Source organism: Argiope bruennichi, chromosome X1, assembly GCF_947563725.1.
Source record: "Argiope bruennichi chromosome X1, qqArgBrue1.1, whole genome shotgun sequence".
Lineage (NCBI taxonomy): Eukaryota > Metazoa > Arthropoda > Arachnida > Araneae > Araneidae > Argiope > Argiope bruennichi.
The window spans coordinates 14,299,880-14,315,653 of NC_079162.1; the positions used below are offsets into that span (position 1 = coordinate 14,299,880).

The 15,774-nt window shown below is 31.4% G+C and overlaps 1 protein-coding gene across 5 annotated transcripts in view; it reads right to left on the minus strand.

Annotated features, from left to right (window-relative positions):
- LOC129958537 (teneurin-m-like) overlaps positions 1-15,774 on the minus strand; it is a 416,933-nt gene that overhangs the window by 105,011 nt on the left and 296,148 nt on the right. For all 5 annotated transcript variants that reach the window (XM_056071080.1, XM_056071079.1, XM_056071076.1 and 2 more), the window contains one exon: positions 7,686-7,895. In XM_056071080.1, coding sequence (XP_055927055.1) covers positions 7,686-7,895 — 210 coding nt within the window. The remainder of the gene's footprint in view (positions 1-7,685; positions 7,896-15,774) is intronic.

Here is a 15,774-nt window from a genome sequence, read left to right on the forward strand (position 1 = left end):
TGGGATGAAACCGTTGCCCGATCTCTCTCCAAGGAATAGCTTGTGGTACTGAAACGACTCTCATCCGTAAAGAGGACACGACTCCATTGATGAGATGTCCAGTTTTTGTTCTCCTTACACCACCCTAAAAGGTGCCGCCGATGGCCAACTTTCAAAGGAATGCAGCATTCAGGACGGCGGGCGAATAGGCCACCTTTGTGAAAGCGTCTTGCCATAGTAAACCGCGACACTTGTTGCATTGTTGCTGTTTACAGTTACTGAGAAATGGCGCTTGCTGACTGGTTTCGGACTCTCTTCTGGACAATATATCGATCATCCACTGCAGTTGTTTTCCTAGGGCGGACATTACCAAAACAGCTGTACCTATGATTTGGAAGGCTTTCCAAGCCTGCGAAACGACAATTTTACTGATAAAATACTCTTCAGCTACAGTGGTCAAATTGCGCCCCTACTCCAGCTTTCTGATCATTCTTCCACGTCTGAAGTCGTCCAAGTAATTTCTTCTAGCCATATTTCACGAAAGAACTAATTTGCACTTGCAGCGAATGTCTTTAATTGCGCCTCCGTTCTTCCTTTTACTGTAGTCTTGAGCTGTGCTCGCATTTTGCATACACTCACGTCGCTTATAATGTTCTTGACATTTGCATACGCATTACTTTTGTACTGAATTGCATGTTTCATGGCTATCTGCTTAAAATTTACATTGTTGCTTAAGTTTTGCACACACACACACACACACACACACACACACACACACACACACACACACACACACACACACACACACACACACACACACACATATATATGTAATCAAATTTTAAAATTTTTAATCTTAGTTAATTTACTAATTTTTTATCCTAATTCAGCCCATGCCAAAGTAATTCTAAACTATTCTCTTATTTCCTGATCCCATTCCACTTTTTCTGTTTAATTAATTTAACTGAATCTTTGTAAAATTGATACCCCATTAGTTCCATGTGCCGAGTGAAAATGATCTCTCCGTTGTCCTTGTCAAGGTCAACACGTGTATCGAATCGACATGTGGCGGAAGTCTCATGTTATATAAGACCAGGTATAAAATGTTCAGTTGACCTTCATTTCTCTCTTTTCACTCTGTCTTGTATGTATGTTCGTCGCTCCTGCTTGTAGATAATGCATGCTTTTCCTGGATAAAATAAAACGACGTCTAGAAATTGAAAGTCTCTTCAATGTTTTCAAACCTGCCTTCTGCTTTTAAGAATTATATATATATAGCGAGGATAGGGGGCCTGCGAGTGACCTGGATGAGCAGAGAGAGGCTTTGGGATTCGAAGGAGACTAGTGATTCACTTTGTGTGTGTGTGTATATATGCTCTGTGCGATAGATGGCGTGTCTTGGATTTTCGCTGAGAAGAATCAAACTATTGTTTTATTTTAACCATATACTGTTTGAAAGGGATAAGGCAGTTTGGATATTCGTGCTGAATAAAAGAAATTCGACTCAGAAACCAGAGTCTTCATTGTGGATAGAACACTTAAACACCAACGTAGAAGACAAGACCCGCACTCTAATAACTTTTCTTTTCTTCATTCTCATCACGCACCACCGGAGCAAAATTTTTAAGTCACCTGGGACTTGTGCTTCAATAAGGCATCTTGTCTTTCCTCAATAAAGTGAAGAAAGATTATGAAAGATCCATCGTCTAGAAAATGGACAGAGAAAAAAATGGAAAAATATTAAACCACAAATAATCAATGTAGTTAAAAACAGTTAACATTTTGAAGAACTGCTTGCCATGAAAATGCCCATAGGGAAAAAAGAAAAATGAAAGGGAAAGAAATAAAAGAAAGAAGAAGGAAAGAGGAAATTCAAGATAGGAGAAAATTGAAATTTCAAATGCAAAAGGTGCAATTAGAGAACGAAAGAAGTAAAAGTGAGATTGAACGTGGAGTGAATACAGAGCTTTGTGTGAAACCAAGAATTGATTTGTTCAGTATATTCCAAAATTCGATCTAAAAGCTAGTGACGTGAGCTTATATCTAATCCTGTTTAAGATGCAAACAGAAAAAGAATAGATGTGCAGAAAAAATATTGAGTTTCAGATTTAATTGGGTTATTACCAACTGAAATTGTACAAATTATTGCAAGAGAAGAGGACGGATTTACAGAAAATTATTATGCAGTAAGATCATCTTTTGAAGAGATTTCTAGTATCAGTTTATAAATATAATTGGAATAAAGCACCACAAAGTATATGGAGTGACTTTGCTTATGAAATAAAAAATTATCTCCATTAGTGGATTCGTGGAGTTAACGTAAAAACTTTGAGGAGCTACCCAACTTAAAAATAACTGAGCAAATCAAGAAAAAAGTGTAAGAGATTTACAACCACTTCAATGACGAATGGGCGCAGTTAAACAGCCTTGCGGAATCAGTGAAACCACTTGGAGAGATCATCGAAGTGAAAGTCATAGTTATGATTACCAGAGGCAGAGAAATTGGAGTTTTGGTGCTTCTTCAGCAAAGTAGGAAGGACTCAGTGCTTCCAGAAGGAATCGTTATGGTGTCAGAATTACCACACACAACAACTGTTACGTCTATATACTATCTCATACGGCAAGGCACTGTCACAAAAGATTTCAAGGAACAAACTTGAATAAAAAAGAATGGAATCAAAAGGAAAATGTTCTAACGGTGAAGATACGATCAAGCTTTTGAAAATCAGGGGATGTAAGTTTACCAATCAAAGAACTGCACCATCTTAATAGATAAACAAGAACTTAAAACTTTGATTGATTCGGGAGCTCAGATACCAGTTATTAATTGAACGATTATATCACTTTAAAAATTGATAACAGGTAAAATTATACTTACCATTGCTTTTGGAGAAAAAATTAAACTCGGGTTGGTGAAATTCAAAATTTCATTGAAAAATGAAAATGAATATAAATTTCACTGTCCAACTGAAGTACTCGCAGTGGTATCCAATAGAATTCAATAACAATTGATTAGCGAAGCAAATATTTATAACCTATTCAAAAATTCCACAGAAGAAAATTAATATAACAAACTTTCATTTTATAGCCCAAATCTTCAAAATTCTAGGGACTTCTCTTCAAGGAAACGGTATAATTTACGCAGGGATTAAAAAGGATGAGTTAAGGGAAAACCAAATCTTATGAGTGAAAGTTCTCGGTCAGGGTTGAACTGGAAAGATGTGAATCTCTGGAAGAAGTAAAGAAAAATGTTCATCATGAAAGGGAAATTTTCTTGACGAATTACTGTTACAACGGGAAAAGACACTAGGCGAAATTATTTATCAATTTGTGCTACCACTTAGCAGAAAAGCACAAATACTAAATCTACCCCGTGAATCAGTATTTGGTAGCCATAGGGGAGTGAAAAGGACAAAAGAGAGAATTCTATATAGTTTCTATTGGTGGATGTTGTCTAAAGAAATTGCAGAATATTGCTAATCATGTAAGAAATGTCATTTAAGGAGCCCAAGGAAATTTATAGACAAAATTCTTGGAGACCAGAACTTCCATTTGGATGTTTCAGTGTTTATGTCACCATACCGACTAAGTTCCGAACAGCTGGTTGCCACAGACTGATCGAATTTAACTGACCTTAAGCTACAACTCTACAGACACGTAGACATTGACAGCAATATCTACGTGTAATGTTCTATGGGAAATTTTCATGAGAACAAGGATTCCGAAATTAATATCAAATGATCAGGGAATGAATTTTGTGTTAAAATCAATTCAAGAACTTGTGCATTGCCTCGATTCTTCTAGGTTTTCAATATCTCGGTACAGAGCTAACAATGAACTTGAACAGTCAAGTTTCTGAGGAATACACTTCTTCATGCAATTCTCACTGAGTTAAGTAGCTGGGACAAGCACTTTCCTTACCTATTATACGCTTATCTGGAAATTCCTAATTGTACATTCGTGAAAAAAAAATGTAACTTTATTATCCATTATCGCATCTTCACAAAATTGATGTCACTACAATTTCTCAAGAACATAGTTTTTTTTAGGTCGAAAAACTGATTAATCAAGTTTATTAATATAATTAATTAGCTCCTCGGAATTTTCTCATTATGGAACGAAGGTCTCGTTTCGAACCAAAACAAGTTATTTCGGGACAGAGTTTATAATCAGATGATGAGGACAACATCTGAGCTTACATCACATTTCTCAAACTTTTAGGCTCCATCGTCTTGAAGGCAGCATATGTTTACCGTGTAAACTGATTATAGTATAATTTTATTCGACTCACATTCTATCATTAAGAAGCTGTGATCACGATTAAGTAATCGTGCATATAATTGTTGAAGATACATTTTTATTTCTGTTATGTGATAAAACTAAAAAATTGTCGCAGCAACTTAATCTAGATTTAATAACTCTAATTGCATATTTTCTAAAACAGGATAGATTTTTAAGACTTTGCTTTTCCAAGTTTTCCTTTTCGATAAAATTATGAGTGAATATACCCATAGAAGGCAATCTAAAAACGAAGCAAACTACCAAATAAAATATAAACTATTCTAATAATTATCATAAGAGTCTAAGAAACTTCTTTTTCTAATAGTTACATTAAATAACTAGAGTTGTTCGTTCGATATTTTTTAAAAATTCTCACTCAACGTCTACATAGACTATATGAAGTAACAAGTTATTGAATATAAAATTGCTATTCTAAAAATCAAGGTAAAATTAACATGCCTAAGTATTATCTTCCTATCATTCTCTGTAAAGAAGAGATGAGGTATCCGACTATTTTCAAATGTCTTTTTTTAGGCATCAATATTTGAAGCAATTATTTTCTATTCCCTTATATATAATTATAATTTTTTATTAGGCGTTAAATAAAGCAACTCAAAACACACACAGGACTGACACAATTCCTGAGTATTGCTTAATATCATTGGTCAATATTGATTTTCTTTCATATAATACAATCTATTAATAAAATACTATCAATGATTTCTAATGTTTTTATTTGACATTATGATTTATTTATTTTGTCTAGAATAATAGAACCATTGAATACACACAATTAACTCGAAATGCAGATCAACTGATCTGCACATGAAGTGAGCTACATGAAGAAGTAAGAATTGATCGGAAAACATTGTCTAGAAAAAATGTTTTAAACATTCATCATCGAAGACTGAAAAAAAAATGATGGCAACTATCTTCCTGTTCAATTTCAGATGTATGAAAATATTTCGAAGCTTTAGTCTGCAAAACATTCAAAATGTGAATTCATGAACAACGTATTACAGTTATGTGCATGAGGGCTATTGCTCTGAAACCGCTAATGAAAAGGGACTTTATATGTATTATGATAAGCTTAACTGAAGAAGCAGTTTTTTTTGTACATTTTTTTCTCTCGGATTAAAAATATTTATGACTGCTGTTTTATTGCCAATTGTCGGATTTATTCTGAATTTTATATAAAATTTGTAGAAACTACATTTTTAATATCTCATAAGACAATTACTTTTTTGAAGTAATTATGCGAAAATATTTATGTTCTAAATATTTATTCGCATCTCCTTAAATACAAAATGTAACACATAAAGGGGTTGGACAAAATTATGGAAACATCTAACATTTTGGCAGCATAATCTTTGAAAATGTTATAAACAATCGAACTTGACATATTTTAATGTTTTTAGTTTTATTATTCTTGTTATTTGATGTGCTTATTTAAAACAACTGTGTTTTTTTTACAGTATTCTAAAAAAATGTGGTTATAACCTTATAAATATGGCAGACCTCTAGGATTTTCAAAGAGGCCAAATTGTCGGTGCTCGTATGGCAGGCGCTAGTTTAAAAGAAACTGCCCGAATGCTTGGCGTTTCAAGAGATACTATCTCAAAAGTAATGACTGCTTTTGAAAGAAAAGGGAAAACATCCTCAGCAAAGCACAGGTCTGGCCGAAAATCGAAGTTGCCTGCGAGAGACCGTCGGGCTCTAAATCGAATTGTTAGAGAGGATCGCAAGACCACGGCTCCTAAAATTACTGCAGAGCTCAATAAACACCTACAGAACCCAGTTTCCACGAAAACGGTTCGTCGGGAGCTGCACAAATCTGGATTCCACGGGAGATCTGCAATTAGAAAAGCTAGGCTCTCAGAGACAAATGTTTTAAAGTGTTAAGAGTGGCGTAGAAGTCTCCAGAATTGGTCCCTTGAGCAATGGAAAAATGTGATTTTCTCTGACGAATCATCGTTTACCCTATTTCCGACTTCCGGTCGAGTGCACGTTTGGAGACATCCGAAAGAAACATTTCATCCAGACTGTCTTCGTCCAACCGTAAAACATGGCGCGGGTTCTGTGATGATCTGGGGTGCTATTTCTTGGAAATTCGCCGGGCCAATGATTTCTCTTCATGGAAGAATTAACAGCCGAGACTATTTAGTAATTTTGGGCGACAAAGTTCTCCCTATGGTTCAAGAGCTATTTCTGGAGGGGAACGCCATCTTTCAAGATAATAATGCACCAATCCATACAAATAGAATTGTTAAAGAATGGCATGAGGAACATTTTAATGATGTTGAGCATCTCATCTGGCCACCACAATCCCCAGATCTCAACATTATTTAGCATTTATGGTCGATTTTAGAGATTCAAGTAAGAAGTCGATTTCCGCCGTCATCGTCTCTAAAAGAACTGGAGGGTGTTTTAGCTGAATAATGGGCTAAAATTCCTTTGGAAACAATTCACAATTTGTATGAATCAATACCTCGGAGAATTGAAGCTGTAATTGCCACAAAAGGTGGAGCTAAACCATATTAAAATATATTTTGTTGATTTTTCAAGGTATTTCCATTATTTTGTCCACTCCCTGTATGTCTTATTTTTTGTCATTTCTGTTAAACATACACCACTTCTAACCTCTTTACACCATTTTTCTTCTGACATACACTGCCATTTACCAGAGAAGCATGGAATTTATTCTTTGGGGAAAACATCTCTTGAAACACAGTCCTACTTATATATTTCATACATTAACTCATTTCTTAAGTCAAAATGCTTAGAAAACTGCTAGCATGAGGCTAGCAGTTTTCTATATTTTTTTTTCTTTAAGATTTTGATGACACACATATTCTATTGTTTGACTAAATGCTTAGCATAACGGTGGAATCTGAACTTTGGACACTTATAAAGAAGACTTGGGTAGTAGTTGGCAATTTAAATCAGAATATTCAGGCGCAGCGTAGTTTTCAGTTGCACATAGGTAGCTAAAATTTTTTTGATAAATATTTCGAATAATTATGAATGAAATGGCGTGTTCATCTATTTATGCAACCAGCTTATACAACTGTAAGTAGAGTAGATGAAAACTGAATCATTCGTATGTTTTCTCAAAATGTTTTCTTCCCGTGAATAGCAAACACATGATTTGAGTGCCCCTAAAATTTTTTTTTAGACAAACAGCTTGAAATTTTTAAAACATTTATGGCATTGCTTAAGCTACTAAGTAATATTTTTTAATTTAAAAAAGGTTTCATAGATGTGAATTTTGAGAACAGAAAAAAAAAAAATTAGCTGATGCCAAGGTCGTTTTACTTTTCACAAAATCCACTTGAACTTCAATAACTTTCCACTTCCGAGGGAAACTGATTTAAATAAAAATGAAATGATTATTGAAAATCTCTGCATGTTTTCGATTTACCTACCTTTTGAGCAGTCTACTCCTGTCCAGTGATCAAAACAAATGCACTGTTCCGTGTCCAGATCAAAGACACCATGAGATGAGCAGTCGGGAAAGCAACGACTCAGTCTACCGTCCGCTTCGCTGCAATTGATTCCTCGCCAGCCAATTTTGCACCAGCATTCTCCTTGAACGCAAGCACCATGACCAGAACAAGTTGAGTCGAGGCAATCCACTGAAAGGAAAAGATATAAATATCATAGAAGTTTTCTCTTTTACATCTGGTCGACAAGAAATTTAATTCCTTTGTTTTCAAAGCACTCTCAAATATTATTGTTTCAAATAAATTTATAGTCTTGCTAAAAATTCCCCATTTTATAAAATTCTAATAATGCAAAATAGAAACTATCTTCAAATAGTACAATGAAGAAGTGGAAGGACTTTTAGTTTATTTACAGTTAATTTTATTATCTTTTAAATGATGCAGAAGAGAATAAAGTAAAGTAGACGTAAAGAATTCAGGAATTTACACATTTTAGAATATGAGTTCAAAAAACATATTTTTGGCGTTTGTGTGAATCTATAAAATGTAACAGAAAAATGCATCGAGCAAGAAGGGTGAAATTTGATGCATTTTTGCCTTTTGGCCCGTTAAAGTTTTGATTGTCAAAGTTATATAAAAATGAAGCGTAGTCATGATATTAATATTTTAGATTTATGTCTAGTACCCAAAAGGAAACGGTCCAAATGCTTACTCGATACCTTTATACAAATTGCTCTCTTTTATATATAAGTACACGAAGGAAGACATTTCTCCTGCACTCAACAAATTTCATATTACTGGATAAAATAAATTCATATCCATTTTCGGATAAAGTTGAAGCGAACCAAATATTGAGGCGATTTATCCCTAACCCCTGTGCCACATTTAGGGTACGGGCAGACGCCATGGTTTTACAAATAATCTGTCTGATATTTCAAGCGGGATCCTATTCTTGAAAGTCACACATAATATTGAAAGAGTAGAACGAACTCAAAAAGAGTAACAATAATAAAGACAATTGTCTGTTAATATCTATTAAAAGCTAAAATAAAATTTTATTCAATTTCTTCCAAGTATTGTTTTCAGTACTTCACAATTCGACGTTTTTCTTTTTTGACGTCCATATTTTTGATAAAAATATTAAAATTTACTTTTACATCCACGAAAACATATTAAAAAACTTCTATCTTTGTGTTATTTTCTACTAAAGATACTTAATAAATTACATAATTAATTTTAATAACTTTTTGGAATCTTAGTATCAATCACAAATCTTTAAAATCAAGATTTTCTCAAATTCAACACTATATGAGCCACAGAAATATTAATTTAATTAAAATTAATCAACAAACTTTTGATTAAATTAAAAAAATAAATTGCTATGTAACTAGAAACATACAATAGCATAGAATTTGGGATCTTAAATATATTAATGAGCGTGTAAAAATATTTTATAAAATTCCGTCTTCACAAACAGGAAATAAGTCAAATCTTGTACGGAGAGTTTGGTTTTATATAATTTAAAACAAAGACGTTAATATGTGAATTAAATATAAACTTTAGTAAAACTTACCACTTATAAATTGAAATTCTTTGAAGTTGAGCTTAAAACTTCGAAACACTTAATTTATATTCATAAAGTATTAAGCTGGTATCTTTTAAACTTTATTAGTTAGAAAGCAACGTCTCTTTTTACTATATTTAAGAATTCATTTACATACTCCATGGCTTGAATTCGATAGATATGAGAAAAATGCTGTTGTCAAACTAACAGTCAAAACGTATTCCAAAATATATTGTTTCTTTTCTGCGTTTAACAGCAGTTTTGAAAGAATAATTTGAAATATACTAAGAGAAATTTGGTTAAATCGACAACAATTAAAATTTTTGATTAATTTGGGAAATTGTGAATTCGGTTATCAGTAATTTATTGAGAAATGAAATGTAGTAATAAATTAAAGATAAATAAAGAAATATAATAAATGAATCAAAATAACTTTTGCAATCATTAGTGCTATTCTACGTTTAAATAGATTTGCTTCTTTTTTTTTTTTTTAAGTTTGAATACCTCGGATTTTTCTCTAGCTAATTAAATAAATTGCTATTGTGATTATAGCATGAAATCCATCCACACAAAAAAATAACATAATATCATTGGCAAATAAGTAAGAAATATTTATTCATGAGGTGAAAAGAAAAGGAGAATATGTTTTAAAATGTTCTGCTCTATGCACAGTTCGAATATTTTTAATTCATATAGTGATTAGACCTCAAACGAAGTTAACAAAATGCCTTTTTATAAAAACGTTTTTATATTTTTTTTAATGGATCATCAATCACGATTGCTATTAAGAACATAAATTACAAATTTTGAAAAGGAGCAAACATTATTTAAATCTGCAGTGGATCCATTGGTTTCTTTCCCTTTTTAAAATTTATAACCAAAGTTTCCTTATTGCCCAATATTTACAAATTTCTTCTGCCTTTTTCTTAAAAATATTTTTTCAATAATGCTGTTATTTAAAGTAGCCTGCTAATGGTAGATAATTTATTCTAAAAAAATTATATCAATATACATATTTTTTTAATCTTGGTCTTAAAATCTTGGCTTAAAAAAAGCATTAAATATTTTTAAATTTGGACAGCTATAAACCAATTTCAGATTTCTACATCCAAGTCCTTTTTATCTTCTGATTGGGAGATCCTATCATCAAAAGTAGGACATAATCAACAAAAAGAAGCCTCATCATCGAACATCTAAGAATCATCCTCGATGAAAAACTTAACTGGGTTGCACACATCAAGAAACAAAGCATTAAGGCCACATTCACTCACCAAAGAATTCTAAGAATGGTGGGGTAACCGCAAGAAAGAGCAGGATATCATATTTCATTGGAGTAAAGAGAAAGATTCTTAACAATGCAACTTCGAATATCACTTCTAGACAGAAGAAATTACTTCTCAAAGAAAATTTCTAGTCCCAAGACTGAAAAGAAAAGAATTCTTCCATGGAGAATCACTTCTTTCTGAAGATTCGAGGTCAAAGATCCTCCTGCTAAACATGATCTTGGCAATAGAAATAACCCTCTACAACAGTTTCTGTAGGACTTAATATTTAAGCAGATGACTTCAAAATGGAGATGGAGGGAGACGCGACTTTGCAAGATAACTAAATTTAAAACTCCCAACTAAAAACGCAATCATCATTCTCTTCCAATACTAAGCAGTAGTCTCTCAAAAGAATAGATGTGATATGCAATTAGTAGCTATTTTGTTTTTGTAAATTTCTGAACTCTTATTCCGTAAAACAATTCCAAACTCCTAAATTTCATTTCAAGCTTTATTTAACTTCACGCATGCTCTATTCATAATATATATATATATATATATATATATATATATATATATATATATATATATATATATATATATACTTTTACTGACATCCTTCCAAACTGTTAGCAGCGATTTACTTTTTAGGAATGGGAATGTGACATGGCGTAGTTATTAATTGATAAAAACATTTAGTACTGAATTACTGAAAGTATTCGCGCAGCTCAAGATATAGGCGCATTTGGCTTGAGTTCAAGATCATTCAGACGGTGGTTTGAAAAGAAGACAGCGAGAACAGATATTTCAAGTACTAACACGCGGATTGTTTTTTGCCCGATGAAGCAACATTTCTTTCACTCAAGGCTCTCTTTTGCCCCTAATTCACATCATGCTTCTTCAACAAACCCGTTTCACATGATTTTTGTTGCACACATAAAAATATTTTTGATTTAAAATGCACAATAGTGCCTGTACAATCGTAAAACGGCCGTTACAATCCATATACTAGATTAATCTCTCAATTTGGGAGAATGTCCCTCTACTATCTCTCCGAGTAGTTACGGAATAATAGTTTTTCTGCGTAGACGTTACCCTACAGCTCCTTGAAACTCACTGTGACTGCAGTACTGACCCTATATCTGATTTCCATTTGTCTTTGGCTAACAGAATCTTTCTAGAAGTTTGTACAGAGGTAATGAAACCATATTTAAATAATAATTCTTGCTAAAAGGAATTTACACAACTTTAAAGACTTTTCAAAACAATTTTTTTTTTGTATAATTTGATCTGTAAAGATTGTGTTGAGTTTGGCATAAACAGGGAAAAATATTAGATAAACTTATTTACTTAATAATAATTTTTAATGCCCCAGAAACAATGTATTTGGTACCTTAATCTCATGCAGATAATATTCAGATTTCTACTCCCATTTTAAACATTTTGTGAGATATTAGTAGTGCAATTACTTGATGAAATAGGAACAAATACAAGAGTACTAATAAGTGCTTATGTTAAATCTTGCATTCAAAGTATTATGTTTATGCATTGGTTTCGGAATTTATATAATATTTATAGTTCCCATATAAGTTTGAAAATTACTTGCAAGATTGTTCCGAAGATATTGCTTAGTTTTGATTTATTTTTAGTTTGCAGCCCCTAACGTAATAATTAAAATGTTTCGAAAATTATGAATACTCATGAGATGGAACTTTTTTAAAGTTTTGTTTTGTAACTTCTTATTCCAAACTATTAAATAACATCTGTTTATGATCAAAAATATAATGCAATTTTAAAATGTTCGGCTGAACACATTTTTACCTTTCTTTAAATTACAGCAATTTGGAAAATGTCTCTGTAAATTTTTAAAACGGAGAAAAATCCAATTTTCTTCCTATTTGCTGCTGCATGATTGATTACTTTTCTGAGACTTTTAGTCGGTAAATTGTTAAAATATTAACTGTAATTAATCTATACACTTTTAACTTGGCTTATTTCATGTTTGCAAAAATGGAACATTGTAACTGTTTTTCAGTCTCTTTTTGATATACCAGAGTTCTGAAATTTTGCATACTATTGCAAAGTGACAATGTATATTATTACTTTCAGAGCATAATTATCAATTTAACTAAACTAATCAAATTTTAAACCTGGGCATCATTTGGCGCTAAAATCGACAAAATTTGTATTATGTTTTTATAATACTGATAATAATGAAAAAAAAGAATATTCTCAATAAAAAGATTTTTTTGGCAAATTAATAAAATTGAGTTTCTGGAAACACTTTTTATTAAATTTATTTTACAGTATCCTCCAAAATAGTTGAAACAGTCTTTCATTTTTTACCAAATGCAGAAACGCAGGGACTGTAAATTGTAAAAGTGCACAAAATAAGTAAAAACTAGTTCATATTAATGAAAAATCCTTGCTATAATTAACAAAATTTCATACACTTTTATTTTTCTTTGCCAAACAGAAAACTTTCTCTTTTGCTGCTATTAAATCAGTTTAATAAAGTTGGAAACAAAAGTGATATAGATCAAAGCCTTACAAATTTCACATTGAGGCACACAAATACTGTGACAAAGATGCAAAGAACTACGCTGTTAGTTTAAACAAACAATCATATTTATTAGAAGTAAGCAACCCACAAGAGCATGAGTCTGAGAACTTACCCATCACTGATGCGAATCAGCTTTTATACATATATAGAATGTTCGAGAATAATCCAATTCGAATATTTAAGTAAGAACAATTAGTAAGCTGATACAAACAACTGATAACATTTTAAATAAAATAATTCGATTCTTTGGATAAATGGGATTCGAACCATGGTTCAACCAATCAAAAATGAGATGCTCTACCGAACTGACCCAAGACCAATTCCAAGACAATATTGAATACCAAGAGATATATATACAGAATTTGTATGTGGATTTTTATACTAGTTCTTAACCTGTATGTTTAAAATGCCCTAGAAAACCGTGCTATGAAAGTCACACAAGCCGATAAAAAAAGGCCCAATTTTATCCATTGCCAATATTTTTATTTTTCATATAATTGTTGAATTTTACATTATATAGTCTTCTATATACTTTCATATACTGTAAAAATAAATATGGTTTAAAAAGTAAAAAGTAATATGTTTTTACAAGAATATTATTTATCGTAACATGTAATTTGAGAAGAAAATGTATGTTCCAATGCATCTACTTTTTTCAATGATAATATATTTTGAAAAATTTCTAAAACATATCTATATATCAAAAAAAAAAAAAATATCTGTAAAATATATTGGTAATTTTTCATACTAATAAATTTATTAGAAAATTTAATTTGAGTGTAAATGAAATGCGGTCTTGTAGACCGCACCTCCCCAGTTAAGGGTTAAAAATACACATGTTGATTGTATTACATATGTGAGTACGCAAATAAGAATCTTTTGCAAGTTATTAAAAATCATTTTACAGAAATTATTTAAATAAAGCTAAATGGAATTACAATCACATTGCGAACATAACTCCCTCAACGAATGTATTACTATTCTTTATTCCAACTGGATTAAGAATGGTTAAGGGCAAAATGTCGCATTTTCCATTTTATAATCCTGAGTCAACATGAATTGAAAAAGTTATAAACTATGCTCTTTTAGGCCTAACTCAAATAATGCTACCACACTTATATACATCATGATTAATTAAGTAAAAAAAATATGTTAAAAATTAAAATGAAACTAATTAAATATATTAGTAATTAAAATAATGGTATGTCAATTTAAAATCGATGAACGTTAATGATGAGAACAAAAATAATGATAACATAAGACAAAAGACTAAACTAACAAAAGACTATAATGCTTAATCGAAATTCTTGCATGTGAATGGAATTAAATTCTTCTTATTTCGCATCAAAAATTGTTTGTGGATTAATCCTTTGAGAATCCAGCTTTGTAATTTTCAATCCAAATGGAAAAATCCAATTAAATAGGGGCATGCCTCAATGTGAAAACACAAAATTGCATTGTGGGTCTTATCGTTTCCGATTTTTAAGATACCATTATTTCTAATTAAATATATGGCTATTAAGCGCAACTCAGTTAGGCAAAGAAACCTTTTATGATGGGGTAGTTGAGAGCAACAGAAAAGGACCTCATTTGCTTAGAAGAATCACTTGAAGGGTGTTACTTTTGGAAAATTAATTGCAGGACTATTTCATTACTTCTACCTTATTTTGAATACTTTTGCTATGTACAGATCAGCACTTATATATATATATATATATATATATATATATATATATATATATATATATACAATGCTTTATTTAGAAACAAATATTCAGTAAATACCTAAAATCATTCTGCTGAAAGTTGGTAAATAAGCATGTTGATATGAAGATAAAATAATAACAAATGAATATTCGAGGCTTCAATTTCTTTAAGAGGAGCGATTCATTTGTCTTTGTCATCCCTTAAAGGGTAGTCATTATCAGAAAAAATTCCAATTCGAATGCATAAAAGTTTACAAATAAATTTTTAAAAATTGATTTGCTTCATTTTATATGTTTCAATCAATAATTTAAAAGAGTATTCTTTCATCCTTCAGTTAATGTGTAATACAAGAAATTAATTGCAAATTCTGCATTAAGTGTTAATGAATGAAAGTGTGTGGAAAGTTTTAAATAAAAAAGGAAACTGTTAAATGAAATCATGTGAAACACTAGCATGGAGGACTAATATCACTTCATTTTAGAAACGCTATTTTAATTATAAAGAAAAAAAAAAAAAAAAAAAAAAAAAAAACGAGCTAGAAAAATAATTTTTTTCTCTTATATAATACGATAAATTCATTTTGAGTTTGTAATAAGGTCATTCTCGTGTGCAATTAATTATTATAAGAAGTAATGAAAATTTCTGATATGAAGGAGTGACTTGTATTTAAATTATACAATAAAGTATTAGCCAAAATTACAGAATAACATTTAGAGCTCCTAAGTGAGTTCCTGAGATAAAAACCAATTAGTTAATGCATGCAACGGTTTCATTGCCCAGACCGGTATTTAGAAGGATGAAGCATTCAGTTATTGCCCACTCACCATGCACGTACATGGGAAGGAATCGATATTTTGTATGTCCAGTGTACACTTTACTAACCACACAGATATCACGAAATTCATCATTGTAAATGTCCAATGTCATTCATAGAACTTATGTTCCGAATTGCGAATGTGATTTTAATAATAC